At 40.0% G+C, this 22,445-nt stretch overlaps 1 protein-coding gene across 1 annotated transcript in view; it reads left to right on the top strand.

Annotated features, from left to right (window-relative positions):
• The window catches only part of SMARCA5 (SWI/SNF related, matrix associated, actin dependent regulator of chromatin, subfamily a, member 5), a 38,772-nt gene extending 21,838 nt beyond the window's left edge, over window positions 1-16,934 (top strand). The window contains exons 12-24 of the mRNA XM_029076657.2: window positions 899-1,020; window positions 1,944-2,096; window positions 4,905-5,037; window positions 6,821-6,969; window positions 7,475-7,594; window positions 10,053-10,163; window positions 11,337-11,450; window positions 11,775-11,897; window positions 12,954-13,086; window positions 13,673-13,791; window positions 14,433-14,645; window positions 15,501-15,608; window positions 16,629-16,934. Of these exons, the coding sequence (XP_028932490.1) occupies window positions 899-1,020; window positions 1,944-2,096; window positions 4,905-5,037; window positions 6,821-6,969; window positions 7,475-7,594; window positions 10,053-10,163; window positions 11,337-11,450; window positions 11,775-11,897; window positions 12,954-13,086; window positions 13,673-13,791; window positions 14,433-14,645; window positions 15,501-15,608; window positions 16,629-16,694 (1,664 nt within the window). The 3' untranslated portion in view covers window positions 16,695-16,934. The remainder of the gene's footprint in view (window positions 1-898; window positions 1,021-1,943; window positions 2,097-4,904; window positions 5,038-6,820; window positions 6,970-7,474; window positions 7,595-10,052; window positions 10,164-11,336; window positions 11,451-11,774; window positions 11,898-12,953; window positions 13,087-13,672; window positions 13,792-14,432; window positions 14,646-15,500; window positions 15,609-16,628) is intronic.
• Window positions 16,935-22,445: the final 5,511 nt, after the last annotated feature.

The following is a 22,445-nucleotide window of genomic DNA, read 5'->3' as shown; positions in this document are numbered from 1 at the left end:
TACTAATAGGTTTAACTTACAATTTGAGGAAGCACTGTTTTAAAGAAATGTTGACAGGTCTTCCTCCTTTTCTTTACATCTGTCTATCTTCTCTATAATCTTCTTGGCAAAATTTTAAAAATGGCAGCAACCCAGTGTATATTTGGAATGCTTAATGCCTGGAATATGCACACAATCTTTAGTTAAACAAGACATAACTCTTGTTTTGAGAGACTATAATCACACAATATTTCTGTTCGGTCTTTGCATGTTGGGCTCCACATAACATTTTATATAAGGTTATTCAAGGTATTGAATTTTAAAATGCAAGCTGTGGTAACGCACTCCAGGTACAGTTTTGCAGTTTGCCTATTTTTGTCATTCATTGTTGCAGAATTGAAGAGTGCAGATTTATAATGGCTTTAAAATTAGTCTTTTTTTTAATGTTAATGTATTCTTGGCTGTTATCTTTTAAGATTTCAGTATTCCACATTGGGAAACAGCTGTGAGAGAGTGAAAAAATGGTTATTCAGTAGTAAGCATTAATACACATTTGTTTAAATTCTAGGTATTGGCATTAAAATATCAGAATTCTTGATAAATAATTTCTACTTATTGTCAATGACACATACTTTTAATATAGAAATTTCTTGATGGGTGAGAGCAAAATGTTCTTGCTGTCCAGATATTTTAGTAATTTTGCTAATATGTTTTGAAACCTAAAACTTCCATGACAGAATGCACCTAGGTGTGGTTATTGAACTTTCCAAAATTTCATGTTAAAGATTTGCAGTAGTTAGTAGAGATGCTTATTAATGGCAACCCTTAGGCTTGTGCATTTTTAAGTAGTTTTTAAGGTTTTAGTAAAGATTTTGTTACTTTGAGATGCCTAATATTGCAAATCTTCTAATCCCTACAGATTCACGAGTACTGATTTTCAGTCAGATGACAAGAGTTTTAGATATTTTGGAAGATTACTGCATGTGGAGAAATTATGAGTACTGCAGGTTGGATGGGCAGACACCTCATGATGAGAGACAAGTGAGTTAATTTATCATCAGTCATCCAGTAGTGTTTATTGAGTTCTTACTATGTGGAAAGCACTGTATAAGTCCTGGGGAGAGTGCAATAAAGTTAGTGGATATGATCCCTACCCTCAAGGAGTTTGCAATCTAGTGAGAAAGACAGGCACTAAAATAAAAAAGCATGTAAGGGAAGTAAGAGAGTATAAGTATAATCAATCAATTAATCAATGCTATTTATTTTATTGAGTGCTTATTACACTGTGTGTGGAGCACTGTCTTAAGCACTTGGGAGAGTACAGTACATCAGAGTTGGTAGATAAGTTCCCTGCCCACAGCAAGCTTACAGTTGAGAGGGGGAGACAGCTGTGCTTAGGGTTACAGATCCAAGTGAGAGGAAATCAGAGAAAAGATGGCTTATTTGGGGAAGGCCATTTGGAGGAGATATGAGTTTAGTAAGGCTTTGAAAGTAGAGTGGCGGTTTGTCATATCTGGGAGGGGAGGGAGTTCCAGGTCATGTCGGAGATGGGCAAGGGGTCAGCGGCGTGGTAGGCGAGATCGAGGCACAGTGAGCAACCTGGCACTAGCGGTGCAAAGTTTGCTGGCTGGGTTGTAGTAGGAAATCAACAACGTAAGGTAGGCGGGGATGAGCTAATGGAGTGCTTTAAAGCCGACGGTAAAGGAGATTCTGTTTGATATAGAGGTGGATGGACAACCACCGGATGTTTTTGAGTGGAGAGATGTGGGCTGAGGTTTGTTTTTTTTTTTTTTAAAAAAAATGCTCTGGGCTCGGGAGTCAGATATGGCCTGGAGTGGGAAGAGATGGAGAGGTCAGTGAGAATACCTAAGAATGTGTACGTGAATGTTATAGGGATGCTGTGAGGAAGGAGGGAGGTTGATGTCATACAGAATCATGTTTTGACTCTGCTTATATTTCTACAGGACTCCATCAACGCCTACAATGAACCAAACAGCTCCAAATTTGTATTTATGCTGAGCACCCGTGCCGGGGGTCTTGGCATCAATCTTGCTACTGCTGATGTTGTAATTTTATATGACTCTGACTGGAATCCACAAGTAGATCTTCAGGCTATGGTAGGAGATGACAGATCAGTTCTATAAGCCCTATTCACGAAAGCATTTGCTCTTATAAGTGCCTAAAGAAAGCCCATAGCAGGTCAGAGTAGTCAGTTGGGGTGGCTATGGGGAAGAATTGTGACCAGATGACCAGCTGATCTGATCCACAGAGAAAGGATATGGGTCGGAGCCCCAGCCTCTCATATATATTATTGGCAGTAGTCTTAAGGATTTAAAGAGAACAGATTCATTTGTTCCTACTGTGGAGGCCCCAATTACTATATGATACAAAACTACGCAGAATGTACTGCAGCCCATGCTTTGTTGTGGTGCCTCTCCTAGAGTTCCCCAAAAGGGAAGCAGTTCAAACCTTGCCGATATCTGTTTAGGAAAAAAATCCTTTTTGTCCTAAAATATAGTATACTGTAGACTAGAGAACCTTATTTCCAGAATTAGGGAAATGAGCAATCCTTTGCTCTCTTAAATGTATTTGATGTGTGAAGGGAGATGCTGAAGGTCTGAGCTTGGGATCCCAGCCTTCATCCCACTAAGAAGACCTCAATAAAGAGGAGTTTGTTCCTTATTGGCTCTTAATACTAGTAGATATGCTGAGGAGCTGCCAGATGGGAATGGAGGAATGAATGGAAAAGATTATTTTGGGAAAAGCTGAGAACAACTATACTAAGAATTTTGCCTGTGCAGGCTTTTTTATAATAATACAATGAGCCACGGAGCAGATAGTGATAACTCTGTGGACCTGTAGAGCTTTGGAACCAATCACGAGTAGGGTGGGATTAATTTCTCAGAGCTCTGTGCCTGAGCTCCTCTCCCTTCTTCGTCTGCCATAGTTCTGGCTGGAGCTTCAGAGTGCAAGCAAAAGTTTAGGGACATGAAGCCACTATTGAAATATCTTGTATTTGCTGTTGTCTGGACAATGCTAAAGTTTACTAGGTGGGGAAAATTAAATTTTAAATTAAATTTACTGTATACACAATTATAGGGAGTAAATTATTTTGTTGCAAGACCTGAGAGTGCTTTTTGCTTTAATTTTTTTAAGCCAAGAAAATTGAGACTGCTTTGGAAAAAAAGAAAGTGCTTTATCTTCTAGGGATATTGTGAGGATGACCTGAGATAACTTGCTCCCCCATCCAAGATATTTACAGCTCTGGTGTGCTAAATGGTATTCTAGTTAAATGAAAGAGGGTGCTTTCTTCACATGTCTTGCTTATTACCATAGGAATGGACATTGGAGACAATGTAGTTGACTCTCCTCGGAAGAAATGTACTCTTCAGAGTACAATTAATTTTTTTTTTAAATTGACCGAGGATCTCAGAAAATTTGGCCTAAAGCTTTTGTTTGTGTAGTATCAGCATGAAGGTAAACTGGTTGATCAGATTAAAGCAACATCAACTGCTTGATTAGAAATAAAGCAATTTTTATTTATGATTTTTCATTAATTGAAATCTTACAACTAACATTTTCACTGTGGTCAAAATATTATTTTAAAATAGTTCAATTTTGGGAATAAGATAGCACATTATTCAAGCTGATGATGAATATATGAAAATAATTTGTTTTACTGCCAAAAAGTGCTTTATAGAAGTTGAGAAAATCAGTGCTCCAAATATAGTAGCCATAGCTTGTATTCTTTCTTTGTTGCATTTATACTTTAGTTATGAATAAAGAGGGAACCATAGGTCTTCCACTCTTTTTCTTTTTGGGAATTTCAGTATGCACATTAATATCTTCAACAGGAGTTGGATGTGAAAAATGGTAGGTGAACTCCAGTTGATTTTTATTAGAATTAGCAGCTTTGGGAAATTGTTTGGAGGCAGAGAAGTTTGAAATCAATGGCTAGCATGAAGTCACTATTGATTACTTAGGGTAGGGCTTATTTGTTGGATTTAATTGATCTGGGCTTTCCCTTTCTCCATCAGATAATTGATAACATAGTAACAGTTAACTGAGCATTGTCTTTGTTGCATAAGAAAGATACAGGGTGGACACCTAAAGTTTATGCTTGAATTGTTTAAAGAAGACCCCCTCCTTTGATCTGAAAAAAACTGGGAACTTGTATTTTATGAATGATTCGAGTAGATGCAGAGGGAGAGGCTTTTAAAAGCATAATAAAATTTTGACGTTTTGAAAGGACCAGTTATTAAGAACTTGAAATTAATTTTTAAAGAGGGAAAATTATGGGCATTCACATAACTCCGTTTGAAGTTACTTTTGCCAGAATGCAGCTTTTTAGTGCTTTGGACACAACTCTAGTGTCACAGTGTGTCTATGAATTGGCCGTAAGCATATCGATCACATTGGTCTCTTGATCAAAAACATCACTTTCAGCAACATTGTGTAGAAAACTAATTGCTGCACATTTGTTTCCTGCAAACAGTGAACTTGAATCAGTTACAAATTAGCTTCCTGTAAAATACTGATGAGACAATACTGTTGCTGGTGGCGGAGACATAATGCAAGCTACCTTAAATGGGTTTTAGAGGCTGAAGCTTCTTTATTACTGTTTCTGCTGTTTCTGAACTATTTTTCCTTTAGTCCCTTGTTTATTTGGGGAGACAATGGTTGCTCAGAAACAACTTCTTAGATTTCCTAAGGTTTTTTAAGGATGCAATTTTGGCATTGTAACAGGAATGCTTATATATGCACTCTGAGAACGCCTCTAGATAATTGCATATATTTTTCTTAGTCTGATTATTCCTATAGGCCATCTTATACTGTTCTCCGCCACTTGTATAATATCCGATTAGAATTAAATCATCTCTGAGTTTGTCATCACACACAGTACTCACATACATTTGTTTGTCTAGGATCGGGCACATAGAATTGGACAAACCAAGACTGTTAGAGTATTCAGATTTATCACCGACAACACAGTGGAGGAAAGAATAGTAGAGCGTGCTGAGATGAAACTCAGATTGGATTCAATAGTTATTCAACAAGGTATGTAATGAGACGTTAAAAAATAATTATTTTCCTTTGCTTCTCGGATAAGATGTATTTAGCAGGTTTTGGAGTTTTGGTGGGGGTTTTTTGGGTTTGGTTTTTTTTTCCATTTTTGGATCATTTGTTATTCTAACCAAGTCAGTCATGTTTATCTAGTATGATTAAAAGCAGGTGCCCATGTTTCCCGATGATCTGAATTTGGAGTAAGTCTGTTAACTTTTTGTAGTTCTACTCCCTGAAGTGTTTCATTCCATAAAATTATCACTTACATTTTGATTTTCTGAACTGTCTTATTTGCTCTATCATTATTTGCTAATGGTAAAACAGTCAGTGGTATTTTATTGAGAACTTACTGTGTGCAGACCACTGTACTAAGCACTTGGCAAAATGAATATAGTTGGTAGAGTGATTCCTGCCCACAGGGAGCTTATAGTCTACAGGGGGAGACAGACATTAAAGTAAATCACAGTTAGAAATAGTGCATAAGGATATGTACTTGAATGTTATAAGCCTGAAGGAAGACACCCACTCGTACACTACTAAACAGGGTGGGTACAGCAAACATTGTTCCTTTGGGTTCTGGAAGAAGTTTTCAAATCCAGAATAGTTGGAAGGGAGAATCTTCCTCTCCTTTCCTCCCCGCTTTACCCATTTTCTGTAAAGCAAAATTTCCTTAGAAGAAGTAAGTTCTAAACTGAAACAGATTAACTTGCCTAGAAAGATAATTTTCAAATCATTAAAAAGATCGTGGGACCTTGATTTTCTACCGCATTTTCTAGCTCAAGTTATTCTCCGTCATTTTTACTAATTGAGCTAGAAAATAAAATTAATGCCACAAACCTCAAAATCTGAATGTAAGTAAATTATGGGTCTTCACTGCCATTTGACTGGAAAAGAACTGCAGATTGAGAGATCATTCTTTCAACATGAGCCTGTCAATAAAGTGTGGCTTGTGTTGGAAGAAATAGTTGGTCACATGTGGGTGGTGATGGGCACAGTCAATAATATAACAAGAATTTTCCTTTTATGTGTGGTTTTTGTGCAGGAATGCAATTCCCTCTTCACAGGAGAATGGTAGTATTCATTGTGCTTCCTTACTGTTTTTAATTTACAAACTCTCAAACACCAAACGAGTTTGTTTAATAATGCCTAGGAGTAGAGGGCTAAGATTGAAGCTCTTCTCCAGGAATAATTGCCGGAGAACCGAAATTGAGAATGCTTCTGATTCCTAGAATTTACTATATTGCTGTCTAATAATTATCTTTGTAATCTTCCCCATTGCTTCCCCCCAGTATGTATTTAATAAGTATTATAACACAGGGAAAGGGTCTGGTGAAAAATATATTTGAAAGTGGATCCCATTGGAGAGATTGTGTTAGTAAGCAGCATGATGTAGTGGATAGAGCACGGACCTGGGAATCAGAGGGTCATGGGTTCTACTTGTCTGCTCAGTGACCTTGGGCAAGTCACTTCACTTTGCCTCTGTTATCTCATTTGTAAAATGGGAATTGAGACTCATTTGTAAAATGGGAATTGAGACTGTGAGCCCCAGGTGGGATAGGTACTGCATCCAACCCGATTTGCTTGTATCCACCCCATCGCCTAGTACAGCGCTTGGCACACAGTAAGCACTTAACAGATACCACAGTTATTATTTAAATGTATATATGGGAAAATGTAGGACAGTACCAGATGACTTTTGTTTTTAAGCTCTTAGTTTTTGGTGTCAAACTTTTTTCCTTTCTCATTTTCTTTAAATTTTACTATATGCTCTTCCCAGGAAGGCTAGTGGATCAAAATCTGAATAAAATTGGGAAAGACGAAATGCTGCAAATGATCCGGCACGGGGCAACACATGTGTTTGCTTCAAAGGAAAGTGAGATTACTGACGAGGATATCGATGGTATCTTGGAAAGAGGTGCAAAGAAGGTGAAGTACAAACTAATTTCAGGTTGCGTAAACTTATATAGCTAACGGATAGTCTATCTCTCTGCTCCTCTGCAGAGGGTGCACCCCAAGCAACCCCACTGAATGGATATATTGTCTAGTCAGGGTTAGAGCTCCCTTCTAGATGTTCTCTTATTTTCCGCTCCCAGGATTTTGGGGACAGCAGTCTTGATTATTCTTGAGGCTAGTTCAACACGCTGAGGCTTAGAGGGAGGTAATGGAGGAGCATTAGGACATAATGAGGGTGGAGGGGAATGAACCAAGCAAAAAAAGCTACTTTTGAAGACAAAATTGTGGTCAGGCATAGGATGGGCTGTAGGGAAGATGCAAAAGAGATTGAGGCGCAAAGGATGGCGAATATATAGTGGAATAGCAGAGGTGCGGGTACAAAATGAACACAACATGTTTATGGAAAATATTTTGAAACAGACATAACTGACATGGTAAATCTTCATTTGAATATTGTTCTGATCTTGTCTCTTCTCAGACCGCAGAAATGAATGAAAAACTTTCCAAGATGGGTGAAAGCTCACTCAGAAACTTTACAATGGATACAGAATCCAGTGTTTATAACTTCGAAGGAGAGGACTATAGAGAAAAGCAAAAGGTAGTACCTAAAGTTTAGCTGACTGAAGATTTAATATGGGTATCAACACTCTGATGAGTGCTTTTTGGAATGAAGACATTTTGCAGGTTTCTCTACAAAACCATGTGCCTTTTAAATTTACAGTATTTTAGCTTGGAAACGTTGAAAATTTTCTCCAGGTTTTATATATATACATATATGTATAATCACAAATGTGTATCATATATCCCAACGTATAAATGAATGCCGTGGCTTGCAGTTAATCATCTAAAGTATGTAGAGTTTTCATGAGTAATTGAAATCCTATGTTAATTTATAAGCTTTTATCCAATAATTACAAAGACCTCACTTCCCTAAACCTTTTATCATTGCTGCTGGCTAGGAGCAAACTTAATTGTTTTGTATTTCATTTTGTTTCTCTCTTTCTTACTTTGCTACGTTATTTGACAGAAGAGCTGATGAACAGTGAAATGTGCAGAAAGAACTCAGCAGCAAAGGATGGATAATCCACAGATTGCCTGAGACTTGATTTTAGAGAGTAAAAGTTTTATCTGGCATTTTACCAATCAGAAAGCTATGAAAACTGACATTTCTGAGGATTATTTTTCAACCAGCAGACTTTAGCGTACTAGCAGGGAATGGTGCAGAGGTTATTTGGGACTGAGATTAATCTTGGATCAGATGGTGGGTGTGTAGGACTGAGAGCCCCACATGGAACATTCATTCAGCAATATTTATTGAGCGCTTACCCTGTGCAGAGCACGGTACTAGTTGCTTGAAACGTACAATACAGCAATAGAGACAATCCCTGCCCACAGTGGGCTCACAGTCTAGAGGAACAGGGACTGTGTCCAACCTGATTTGCAATATCCACCCCAGCGCTTAGAACAGTGCCTGACATATAGTAAGCACTTAACAAATACTGTTATTATTATCATTAGTATTATGGATGAACAGACAGTTGGGGAATACTGGATGAAGGGAGCAGATAGGTATAGGTAAAGAGAAGCAGCGTGGCTCAGTGGAAAGAGCACGGGCTTGGGAGTCAGAGGTCATGAGTTCGAATCCCGGCTCTGCCACTTGTCAGCTGTGTGACTGTGGGCAAGTCACTTAACTTCTCTGTGCCTCAGTTACTTCATCTGTAAAATAGGGATTAACTGTGAGCCTCACCTGGGACAAGCTGATTACCCTGTATCTACCCCAGCGCTTAGAACAGTGCTCTGCACATAGTAAGTGCTTAACAAATACCAACATCATTATTATTATTATTAAAGTGGGGCCACGAGGTGATGAGGCTTGAAGCTGATTATGGGTGAACTAATGTATGTGTGTTATGCAATTATTGGAAAATTGCAAAATTAATTTTTTCAAATGTTTTAGAATGTCTCATTAATCAGCATCAACACTTTCCCTTAAGCTGTATAACAAAGCTTTATTTTTAGCTTAATTAATTTGTGGTACATTGGGACTGCAGTGTTTTTTTTCTCTCTTTCTCTTCATCTCTGTCTCTCTTTTTAAGACCAGAAATTCAGGGAAATCCTGCTTTTAAAAAGGTTTATCAGATGGCAGGAAAAACAATTTTTGGTGGCTTTTTTGGGAATAAAAATTATGGGGGGTGGGGAGGCGGTCACAACAAAAAGAGTCCCAGGGACCTAAACTGTGAAGGGTCCTAGGGTACTTTAGATTTAATTTTGCTACAATGGGGATTTTTGTTGTGTGGTTAGGTAAAACACAGTGGAAGTATTAGGAAATGCTGTTCCATTAATGTGAGTCTGTCCTGAATAAAACACAACCCACATAATGGCTCAGAAAGATTTAGTGGAGGATTAAATTGTGCAGACACAATGTGTCAGTCAAGACGACGCAGATAACAGAGAGATGTCTATCCTATGCTTCCCAATTTCTGCCTCAGTCTCCACTATACCACACTGTACTTTGCATTTCTTTGTGTTTTTGAACTTCTGAACTTTACAGGAAAAAGCTGTAAACGCTTCTGCTAATGGTGAACATATTATAGAGAAGTAGTGTGGCCTGTGGGCCTGGGAGGCAGAAGGACCTGGGTTCTAATCCTGGCTCCACCACTTGTCTCCTTCGTGACCTAGGGCAAGGCGCTTCACTTCTTTGTGCATGTTACTTCATCTGTGAAACGGGGATTAAGAGTGAGCCCCATGTGGGCTGTATCTACCCTGATTAGCTCAAATCTCCTCCAGCCCCTAGTACAGTATCTAGCATATTCTTAGCACTTAATACCACAAAAAACTGTAGAAAAATATTTCATAATAGGTCGGGCAAGGTGATATGTTGTAATCATCTTTATTCCCTTGAATTAACCGTTTTTATGTATTGAAGCTTTCCCCAAACCTGAGGTTCTTCAAGAACGTGATATATAACATGCTATATAGCACATTACAGCTGAAGTGACAGTACAAGTCATTTGTCAAAACGGTCACTTTGATATTAAACACTTGCATTTTTTCAGATGGCATTCACAGAGTGGATTGAACCACCCAAGCGAGAAAGAAAAGCCAACTATGCAGTTGATGCATATTTCAGGGAAGCTCTTCGTGTCAGTGAACCCAAAGCACCCAAGGTGAGTTGATGAGATTGCAGTAGCGAAATTATAAGAAACAAAAAATCCAACTATTTTTTCTGTGTACATAAGTGGGACATACAGTGTATGGACATATATTAAAATGGCCACAAGTTCCTGCTGTAGCTTTGATTGCTGTAGTTCTTAATTTTGTGAGCGAAAAAAAATCAGTATATTTAATTCCATCTTTTCTTACAGCGAAACAATTTTTCAATTCAAAGAGCTCAAACAGGCATAACTATAGGTGCTGTAGAAGGTGAGGTTTTGAGAACATGATGCTTTTGGAGTTGAAAGTTTACAAGTTTTATTCGGAAGGAAATGGAAGTGTGTGTCACTGGGGTGTAGGGGAAAGTGCCCAGCTCTTGCCTCTGCTCTTAGCAGCTGCAGCCCAGCCTCTTGTAAGTGTCTGGCTGAAGGGCCACCCGCCCTTTTCTCCCCACGGGAAAGCAGGAAATAGTTTTACTTTGATCTTTGAGGCGGGGGGCATTTGCTCAGGTAGACTGCCCCATGGCTAAGAGCTCAGACCATGTGCACCTCAGGGATGGGCCCAAAAGCGGGTCTTGTTGGCAGAAGAGAAGTGTCTGGATGATAATGTACAGGCAGCGGAAATACTACCAAAGTGTAATGGCTGGCCTCTCGGTGCTTACCGAGGATGAGGGGGAGGGTCAACGGTCTACAGGTCTACCGTCCCACACAGAGGGGAGGGGGACGCAACGTGGCCTAGTGGGAAGAGCCTGGGCTGAGGAGTCAGAGGACTTGGTTCTAATCTTGACTCTGCTGCTGCCTGCTGGGTGACCTTGGGCAAGTCATTTAATTTCCACTTGTGGAAAATGGGGATTCAGTATCTCTTGTCCACCCTACTTCAGCTGTGAGTCCCGTGTGGGACAGGGACTGTGTCCAACCTGATTATCTTGGATCGACCCGAGGTTTAGTGCAGTGCTTAGCAGATGTAGGTGCTTAACAAATACCGCAGATGTTACTGTTATGAAACTTTTCTCTCCTCCCGTGTGTGAGTTTCCAGAGGGGAGCCTCTAGGAATTTGTCCCTCCAGGAGAGGCTGACTGCTAGTATCAGTTCATATTTGAGCATCCGCCAAGTGCAAGGCATCTTACAGTCTAGTTGTAACCTGTTTATATAATTCCCAGTCATGATTCTGCTTAACTTTTTCTTCAGGCTCCTCGACCACCAAAACAACCCAATGTTCAGGATTTCCAGTTCTTTCCACCACGCTTATTTGAATTGTTGGAAAAAGAAATTCTGTATTACAGAAAAACCATTGGGTACAAGGTAAGAATCTTGGATTCCAAGTGTGGAAAGATGCCATAAACCAGAAGAAAATATTCTTGCATTAATTTTACTATCTGTGCATTCTCCTTCAGGAGGGTTTGAAGCATTAAATATTTTTGTGAATTGGTAAATTAAAAAAAATCAAAGCTGATCTATTTAAAATAAAATGTAGTATTGATTAACTCTTCAAGGGACATGAATGACCTGGTTTAGTTGGAACAAAATTAGATGTCATTTAGGTCATTCAGGACAGATACATTACTGGCCACGAATTGAAATTCGCAACCTAATGCAGTAGCATAATTCAGAATAAATTTTTCTCAGGTACCTAGAAACCCTGACCTTCCAAATGCAGCCCAAGCTCAGAAAGAAGAACAGCTCAAAATTGATGAAGCTGAACCCCTTAATGATGAAGAGTTAGAAGAGAAGGAAAAGCTGCTAACACAGGTATGAAAATTATCTAAATATAGGTGTGCACTTTTCTATCTCCTTTTCGTGGACGAAGAGGATCTTACTGACAGTCTGTGTACTGCTTCACACAAGTGATTTAAAAACATGTTAGACATGTATCTTGAGCTTTACTTAGCCGTACTGTTGAAACACAAAACAATTTGTCCTGAGCATGTTTTTTTTTTTTCCAAATCTTTAGAATGTGAGGTTACAGGTTCTCCTTTTAAATTCACTGATAACTTTTTAAAAATTCCATTTTGTTTTAAGCCTTGGCAGTGTGGCAGGTTCCTAATGAATATCTGGATTTTAAATGGTTTCACACACACAAAAACTACTGACTGTTTTGGATTTGGCCACCTATTAAAGGTGGAAGTGTAGAGGTACAGGGTTATTGTGCCAGAGGATGGATGTGATAATATAAAATGTGAAAATATAGAATTGTTCCGTAATGCCTCCACTCTGTTCTAGATGGGAAAACCTGCAAATGCCTCTCTAAAGAGCTGTGTAACCTGGAGGGCTGTAGTTTTTGAAGTATGGCCACTTGTGGAGCCTGAGAAAGTTGCTAGAAGATCCAGAACAAATTGGCAACATTAGGCCCACATATCCGAAGGTGGCGTATGCCAGATCATGTCACACTCAATTTACAGTGTGTTGTTGGGGTCTGGCACCTCTGCAAATCTGTATCTTTGTTTAGGTTTCCTTCCCCGTCCCCCAGTGTCTCTGCTTGGATGGGCAGGGTGGAGGTCAGGGGGGATGTCTGGGCAGAGCAGTTATGGTACCAGGCATAAGTAGTGGCTTTGAATTCTGGCGTAGTAACTTTGGTACAGAGAGACCCAACATACTCCTTTTCCTTTGTTTTCAATCCCTGGTGGCCTGATAACAGTAACGTGAAAACACAGCTAAAGCCTGGTCTATAAAACTTTGTCAGAAACCTCTTGAGAATCTGTTGTACAGTGCTAGGAAATTAATTTTGTTTTGAAAAAGTTCTTGGAATTGATGTTAAAGAGTTTTATTTGGTTGTACTTAATATTTTCTCCCTAATTGTTTTGGAAGGGTTTTACCAACTGGAATAAACGAGATTTTAACCAGTTCATCAAAGCTAATGAGAAGTGGGGCCGTGATGACATAGAAAATATAGCGAGAGAAGTGGAAGGCAAAACCCCAGAGGAAGTCATTGAGTACTCAGGTAATTTTTTTTAACTTCCATAGTAGGTGTAGACTAATTTCTGGGGTTCGAATAGAATTTATTGCGACTGTTCTGTACGTCTCTAACCTGAAAGTTATGACATGTTTGTGAGTATAAGTGCATATAGAGGAAGGTGTATATTTCACCCTTAGACTCCTCTAGCTTCTCACCACTTAGAAGAAAAATGGAGGCTTAGTTCTGTCTGACCACTAATGTGCTTGGTTTCCCAGATCATTCTGTGCATTTATAAACTTTAGTAAATGCATTGCTATATCATGCTTCTTGGAAAGGCCGTCATATACCTTCTACCCGAGTACCTCATAAAATATTTTCTATACTTCTGATACTTTTATTATAAGAGGAGAAGGTAGAGTGGTATTCGATTGAAAATATACAGCTATTTAGAGCATCTCTGACAATGCTAAGGATTGAGCAGGGGACCGTAATGTTTCTGTGTAGTAAAGTAGTAACAAAGGGAATTATGGAACAATAATGTTTTCTGAGTTCTTGGCTATGAAGAAAAGGTAAAGTTGGAAATGGTTCATTCATTAAAACTAACAAGTTTTTTCATTTGAAAAAAATAAAGCTGTCTTCTGGGAAAGATGCAATGAACTCCAAGACATTGAGAAGATTATGGCTCAGATTGAAAGGGGAGAAGCAAGAATTCAAAGAAGAATCAGTATCAAAAAAGCACTTGACACAAAGGTATTTTTAAAAAAGAATTTAATAAAATTAAATTTGGGCTATTTGTGTTCCATTAAAAAAAAAAAGTAAAACTTTTGAAAGATTAATGTCAGGTGCAGATGTGACAGGGTTCTTCTACGTAAGAAATTGACAAGTGATATTTTTGTAACGGCAGCTGTATCCTTCGATCATATGGAGTAATATGGGATCTGTAGTTCAATTTGGAATACAGGTCACTCTTACCATAATGCAACATGTTAATATGCAGCTTTTGAATAGGCTGTGTGATGGGAAGAATAGGGAAAACAAGAGCCTTGAAGTGGCTTGCAGGAAATGACTGCCAAGTAGCAGTTCATCTTCACTGGGTAGGGAGTCATGATAATTTTCCAGTATAAGAGCTGATCTGTAAACACCTTAATAAAGTTAAATTTTGCCTTCTTAAATTGAAAATTGGCAGTCTGCACCTGAGTGGTGATTCAGATGCAATTGAGATGCTTCTGATTTGATTAGGAGTTTCCATCCAAATTAAAGTAGTTTCAGCCTCTCATATCAGAAGATATTTAGTTGTTTTAATAAATAAGATCATTTTAAAAAACGTTGTTTGTATTCATAGTCCTTTGTGATTGAGGGTTAAAAACTTGAAAAATTTATCATTGCCCTAGATTGGACGATACAAAGCACCTTTCCACCAGCTGAGAATTTCCTATGGTACTAACAAAGGTAAAAACTACACAGAGGAAGAGGATCGATTTCTAATCTGCATGCTTCACAAACTTGGATTTGACAAGGAAAATGTTTATGATGAACTACGACAGTGCATTCGCAACTCTCCTCAGTTCAGATTCGATTGGTTCCTCAAGTCCAGGACGGCAATGGTGAGTACCGGAGTGTGTCGATGAGGTGGCTTCTGATTGTGGTGCGGGTAATGCTTTTCTGAATACTTGGACCCTTGGGGTTATTAGTTGATTTCATACGCTTTGAGAAAAGGGAAGGCATTTTGTCATTTATAAAGAGATAGTACCTGAGATGTATTCTGGGCTTGTCTTAAGGTTCTTCCCATCTTCTTGGTTAAACTGACACAAAGTAAGTAATTTAAGGTAGAACTTGAAGTATAGGATTTTGATTGGAAATTCAAAATCAAGATAGAGTTGTTGAAAGGCTTTTAAAGCACATGAAAGTCAATAGAGCTTAGTACAGTGCTCTCCACCCAGTAAGCACACAGATAAGTGGTTGGGGAGATACTGTAGAATTAGTAAACTCCTTAACTTCCCTCATATTGTCTGCCATCTAGCAGAAGAGATAAATTAGGAGGAAATAGTCTACTAGCTTTTATGCACAGCAGTACTCTAGAAATTACCAAAAGATTTGGCCTGTTATTTATTATGAGGATGAGTTCAAATTCCTTTTCTATCCCTTGTCTGCTGTGACCATGGGTAATTAACTTCTCTGTGCCTCAGTTTCCTCAGCTGTAAAATGAGGATTACATTCCTGTTTCCCCTAAACCCCCTTTTAGACTATGAGCCCCACTGTGGGACAGGACCATGTCCGATCTGTTTTATATCTATCCCAGTGCGTAGTTAGCTTAGTACTTACAGGGTACATATTAAGTACTTTCATATCACTATTATATACAAAATGGGCCTCCTGGGTTTTTTCTAGAATTCTTTTAAAAAGGGACTTTGGAAGAGGGGAATCTTAATTTACCAGTGGCATGTTTTTGTATAACACAGGAGCTTCAGAGGAGGTGCAACACCTTAATCACCTTGATTGAAAGAGAAAACATGGAACTGGAAGAAAAAGAAAAGGCAGAGAAAAAGAAACGAGGACCAAAGCCTTCGGTACGTGTACGTGAATATTTATTTTCTTTTACTGCTTTGGTCTTTGAGGTTCGTTGAGGTGAACTTTGAGAAAGCACTTGCTACATTTGTAGAGCTGTTAGGGCATTAAGAATATTAGTTTGGTAAGAGTTACACGCTCATATTTTAATTCCTAGAAAAGCATTTGCTCTTCAGTGAGGAAGCTGGGTATTAAAGTTGGGGGCAATGCTGCAAAGTGGTGGCAATTGTGCTAGCTGAAACTCCCACAGCTTGGAACCATCACTGGGGACAGGATAGTAGGATTTGAAGTTTGCAGCAACAGCTCAGCAGTCTATCTTGGACTTCTCCCCCACCGGGCCTGCTCCCATTGATTCAGCTTTAAGGTTGAGGAGAGGGTGGGGGGAAGCAGCACATAAAATAGCTCTTTTTTGTGTATATGTGTGTGGTTTTACCCAGATTTTTTAAAAAACATGAATCTAGTGGGAAAAGAATTGGAGTAAAATCCCTCCCACCCCTAATCTAGGACAGGGCAGACCTCTAGTAAGTCCATTTCACTCCTGGCTATCAAGAAGTATTTTGGAATTTGCGAGAATTAGGTTCAATGATTCTAGGTGATGCTAAGATGATATTTACTAAAAAATGTAAACTTGTTAAGGCTCTCTGACTCTGTCCTGAGAAGTCAGACTTAGCCCTGATTATCCCTTGATCTCTGCAGCAAGAATTTTTCATGGTGGAATATATTTACTAATGCTCCTGTCTACTTTGGTGCATTGTAAATTTTCTGAGTGTGTGGAAGTCTTTGTTTCCTTCAACTTTTGGTGTAGATATAATAGATATTATGATTTTACTGGGGAAACTTTCAGATTTTCTAATTCAGAGCATATGCCCCACCCAGGATGCCTGAAGCTCACGATTCATTGTTCAAAATTCGTGACATCCTACGCCAGTAAATTTGTAGTGAGTTTGGGTGCCACGCAGTTTGTATAGTGGGTTTAAAAAACATTTGGATGGGAAAATAATTCATACTTTTATTTGCTTTAGGCCCAGAAACGTAAACTGGATGGAGCACCCGATGGCCGAGGAAGGAAAAAGAAGCTAAAACTGTGAAAGGAGAATTGTTTTATAATCACTAAATTTAAAAGTAGTTCTTTAATTTACGGGTCTTCATAAGATGTACTGTACAATGCTCAACTATTATGTCATTAAAGGACATCGGGTTCATCTGTTTACTGAATTAGAAACATAGTACTTAATGTAGTTTCACTTTTTTAAATGCAACAGCTGTGCTGAAATTTTTTTTACCATTAACACTTGAAGTAATAAAATAGGCTTCATTTATTAATAAATGCTTCATTTGATTTATTTTTCTACTGTAGGTCTACTTGAGAAGATAATGAATGTTTTGTTTTTAACTATAGGTTTGTAAACAATTTCTAGATAACTTTTGTAATAAATACCAAGCTATGACAAACGTGCATATCACTGGTAGCCTTAGTCCTCCTTCTTAGACCATTAGTTGACCTAGAAGTTTTAAGTCTCCTCCTTGAGCACCATAAGTCTTATTTCTAAGGTGATGCAAATGTCATTCTCCTTGCTCACTGTGTGGGTAAGGTGAAATTAAAGCAGAAGGCAGGCTTAGCTAACTCAGTTCTGTCCACCATCCATTCGCTGTGCCTCTTACTTCAATGCCCTCTCTTATTGGAAATGTTGCTTATTGTATGAATGTACCCGCTAGCAAGAGGAATAACTTTAGTTTTCTATATTGTACTCCCCCGAGCGCTAGTGCAGTGCTCTGCACACAGTAAGTGCTCAGATATGATTGTTTGACAGATCCCGTTGGATGGCTACCTGCCAGGGCTAGAGATTCGATTGAACAGCCCTCGTGTCCGGGGCCCGAGTCAACACTAGGGTGAACTCGATAGCATAAGCACTTTCTTCCAGGTAGGAAGTAACTGCTTCCTGGGGGATTAGAAATAATTGGTCTCATTGGCTACAACTGTCCGTTTTGAAACTTTTTTCAGAGGCAGATGTGTAGACTGGTTTTAAGACTAGACGTCGTTTTCCTTAGAATTGATAGCCAAGGCAGGAATGCCCAAATTTGGTGGAGTCAGAAGACTTCACTGGCAGGTCCCAGGTGCCTGTATGCTACATGTAATTTGTATATTTTATATGTGCAAATTGAGTTCAGAACAATTCCCCGTTTTTCTAGGGGAATGCAATAAATGTAGCAAAATGAATAAATACAATTTTTCTAACAACGTTGTCCTTTCTTTCCAGTTCTTTAGTCCCCGCTTACTTTTGCTTTTATTTCTCCCGCTCTGTTGTGAATTTTCATTCATCTCCGTCTCTCCTAGTGGTCTCCCATCCGGCCCTGTGAGGTGCTTGGAAACTTGGTTATCCGTCTTGGCGTGAGACACGGCAAAAAGTGGGGTAAAGGAATACCCAAGATTTATAAGATAAGTAAAGCAGAGCCCATTATTACGAATGCAGCCTACACCTGCTGGGGGGTGACTTCTGCACTAGGCAGCCAATCTTGCAAGGCAAGCTGACTGCAGACTATTTCAGGAAATTCCAAAAACTGTCACTGTTTTCCATAGAATTTTTGCTTACCTGATTTCCAGGCTCTGGTCTGTTATGAACTCTGGTAAAATCAAGTCAAGGATACTTGAAAATTTTGGAGTTGCCTTGGTGGAAGGGTTGAGTGGAGAGGAGTCCTTGTATTTTCCCCCTTGGCAAGTCTTTTCTACTGCTTTTTGAATTCTGAAAGAACAGTAGAAACTCTAGGGTCCAGCTCTGGCCCAGTTGGAGAGGTTGGGACTCGAGCCAGGTCCCTGTTACCACCACAGTAACATTGTGGTGGTACTAAGCACTAAGAGAAGCAGCGTGGCTCTGTGGAAAGAGCACGGGCTTTGGAGTCAGGGCTCATGAGTTCGAATCCCAGCTCTGCCACTTGTCGGCTGTGTGACTGTGGGCAAGTCACTTAACTTCTCTGTGCCTCAGTTCCCTCATCTGTAAAATGGGGATTAAGACTGTGAGCCCCACGTGGGACAACCTGATTCCCCTATGTCTACCCCAGCGCTTAGAACAGTGCTCGGCACATAGTAAGCGCTTAACAAATACCAACATTATTATTATTATTATTGGGGGAAAAGAAGGGAAAAGTGGAAGTGGGTTAAGAGGGATAGTCTTAGTTCTCATGCTGGAGCAGGGCAAAACCCACTTCAAGCAGGGAGAACAAACTACTTAATCGGACCATTTCTGAGCCAAAGAGTAGACTAGCGTGCACATCTAGGATAGAAGATGGATTTATCAATTCGGGAAGCTCGGAAACGAAGTTTGAAACTACTGCTTTGTTTCTTAGGCAGGCAGTCCTTGAACTGAAAATTAGTTTTTGAAATTGGCATCGTAGGTCAAAAAGTTGTAAGTTGAAACCAGTATTCTTTTGGGAACAATGTTAGTGGGGTAATGGTTTCTGAATCAAAGTCAGACACCATACTTAATTTAATATTAATACTATTATACTATTACTACTATACTAATGCTATTATATTAATAGTACATATTAATACTCAAAATTAATATATTTAGATTGTTAAAAGTTTCCCCAAAGGGATGCTATTTGTCATGCTAACCTTTCCCAGAGATTGGTTAGCACTCCCACCTCCTCAAACAATTGCTTTTAAAATAACTTCCCCGTGGCTCTCTCCTGTCCACCTTCCACCACACCAACTACTTACGAAGAGAGTTTAAACTTGTTTCATGGCCTGGCTGACCTCTTCTGCTGCAGCCGGCTCTCCTCTGACTTCCCCTAACTGGAGAGGCAAGAGAGAGTGAGGAAATGGGAGGGAAAAAATTGGGGCGGTGAGGTTACCTGATCACCAGGAGGAGAGGGTCACCAGGTCCACTTTACCACTGGTGAAGTACGGCAGGCTGTAAAAGGAATCAATGTTGTAAGTAAAGGACTCCTTGTCTGATCTTACGTTGATGGGTAAAGCAAAGTTGCAGGGTTGCTTGTAAAGCACTAAAGGCCACTTTTTATAGAAGCAATTTTATTCTATATATTGCCACATCTAATACTTTTACAATATGAAAAGGCATAAACAGTATTTTACACAAGTAAATGTGCAGAATTTTGCAGCCCCACATAAGAGTTTGATTACTGAATTTATGTACTGAATATAACTTACCGCATTACATTTTTCTGTTGGAATCTGGGCAAGACATTCCGTAGAAAGTGATTGTATAACTAAATATTCAATCCAATCCATCTTCTTTCTGTAAAGTGTAATAACTTTTGTACCTTTTGGTTGTTCAGAACCTGGTCTTAAGAAACAGCTTCAACTTCTATTTTAAATGCTTCACAAATTTAAAGTCCATTTGTAAATAATAGGCATAGAAAAGCCTATCTGAGATGTATTGTCTGTGTCAAGGGCTGAAATTATTTTCCTCCTGCTTAAAAAAAGACACAAGGCCTTAGGTTTATAATATTTAATATACGCTTTGTTATATGGATCAAATTTTGTCAAATGCTAAACATAATTTACATAATTTACATCGGACGAAGGAAACACCCCAGTTTAGAGCCACATCTAAACTTGGGAGGTGCCACCGCTTATTGTCCCGTGCTTTGTTCCTGATTGAATTCGCTTTCTCCCGTGAGGCAGGCATCCTTTGCCTGAGTAGAACTGCAGTGACTAGGGAGAGCTCAGGAGCAGAAGGCCCGCTGCTCTCTCGTGGCGTAGTGGATAGAGCACCGGTCTGGGAGTCAGAAATTCGTGGAGTTTTAATCCTGGCCCTGCCACTTGTCCGCTGGGTGACCTTGGGCACGTCACTCCTCTGTGCCTTAGTTAGCTCATCTGATTCAGATTGGGAGCCCCAGGTGGAACAGGGACCGTGTCCAACCTGATTACCTTCTTTCTACCCCAGTACTTGGCACATAGTATGCGCTTAATAAATACCGTTATTATACAGCGCTCTGCACACAGTAAGCGCTCAATTAATAGGGTTGACTGCCTGACGGCTCCTCCCCCCTTGGGTGTCAGACTGTTTTCGGGATCCAGGCCTGGGATGAGGTCACAGGCCGTGTTCCCCAGCGGCTGGTAGCTCTGTTTGACTAACAGCAGCTCGGCTGGAATAATCCAGAGTTATGATATGCTGGATGTCGGTGCCCTCGTTTTGATCAGCTCTGACGTCTTGCAGCAGGGAGGGGTCAGCCCGCTCAGCCCTCTGACTGTGTTTCGAGGTCTTACCATGGTAGAGACTTACACGGAGGACAGCGTGTGTGGTGGGACTCCAAACGCCTCTTCCCCATCCCTCCATTAGCATTTCCTCTTGAGCGCTCAGTACAGACTGTATGGACGTACCACTCTCTCCCCTTTCTGCCATGGCTGTCTTGGGACTGTGGAGGTTAATGCAGCACTAATAATACCGAACTCCATCCACGTAGGTTCTCTGGATTCACCGAACATTCGGCTAGCCGAGTTACGCCGGGCCTCGAGTGGTTCAGATAAGCAGCTTTCTCCAGGTTATCCTGAGGGGTTATATTTCGGTTTGTGAAGAACCGCCCCTCCCAATTCACTGGATGCTGCATGTCACAACTGACCTACACTGTTGAGCGTCCCCTGGGGACCGTCGTTGGGCTGAGGTAGGATAGCCTCTCCTCTCAGCCACGGGGAGGGGAAAAATAATATCGGGGAGTGGCAAATACGCCAAAACACTCCCTCTCTCTTTTATAAAGACATATTTCGGGGTACATATTCAGAACTCAATCCCTGGATTGTAAATTCTGTCTTTAAGTGAGTAAAACATATTTCGGAGTACATATTCAGAACTCAATCCCTGGATTGTAAATTCTTTCTTTAAGTGGGTAAATCATTTTCCAAATAGCTACTGACCCCGAGTCGATTATTCAAGAGCCTGCTCATAGATCTGCAGAGCAGTAACTTTTCTTTCAGGCTCTTGTTCAATCACTAAAACATCAAAGTAGTGTTGCATTTAACAGGGCTTTCCCTCAGGCTACGGCCTCAGAACCCAGTGAAGATGCAAAACTCAATTACATGAAATTTCATTAAGAGTAGGGATTGTTGTTCTAGAAATCTTAATTTAATTTTCATCTAAGTTATTTGTTATAACCTCAATCCACCCCTTCCTCCCCATCCAAACCGCTCCCACACTAGTCCAGACACTTGTCAAATTCTTATTCAATTACTGCCTTCCTGCCTACAGTCTCACCCCTCTCCTGTCCATACTTTTCTCTGGTGCCAAGTTCATTTTCCCAAAACATCGTTCCACATCTGGCGTTAGATGGAAACTTAACATTTGAGAACATCAGAACAGGACACCTGAAGTGGAAAATTCTTAAATCGATTGTTGTACAAAAAGCGATCGCTTGGGCTTCAGCTGTTAACGTGGTTATAAGGGGAAACAGCTCTTCTGAGAGGGAAAATATGCAGATTAGCTCTAAATACAACTGGAAAATCAATGACAAAATGCTTCAATGGGACGAGCTAAGTCTAATTTACATATCGCTACTGCTTGCAGAATCTGCTGCTCCCCAGGAAGTGGAAGATGAGCTTCAACGCTAATCCCTGTTCTCCCCAGCCCTCAAAACAAGCAGTTTAGAGTTGTTATTCTTCTTACAACAGCCCGGTTGCAGAAAGGAGTCAAGGATGAGGCCCGGTATGGGATTTGAAGCAGCATGGCGTAGTAGAGCACAGGCCTGGGAGTCAGAAGGTTGTGGGTTCTAGTCCTGGCTCCGCCACTTGTCTGCTGTGTGACCTTGGGCAAGCCACTTTCACTTCTGTGGGCCTCAGTTTCCTCATCTGTGAAATACGGTTTGAGACTGTGAGCCCCATGAGG

Source organism: Ornithorhynchus anatinus, chromosome 12 (genome assembly GCF_004115215.2).
Source record: "Ornithorhynchus anatinus isolate Pmale09 chromosome 12, mOrnAna1.pri.v4, whole genome shotgun sequence".
In the NCBI taxonomy this organism is placed as follows: Eukaryota; Metazoa; Chordata; class Mammalia; order Monotremata; family Ornithorhynchidae; genus Ornithorhynchus; species Ornithorhynchus anatinus.
Note: the sequence above shows the minus strand (reverse complement) of the source record. Positions and strands in the feature narration are given on the sequence as shown.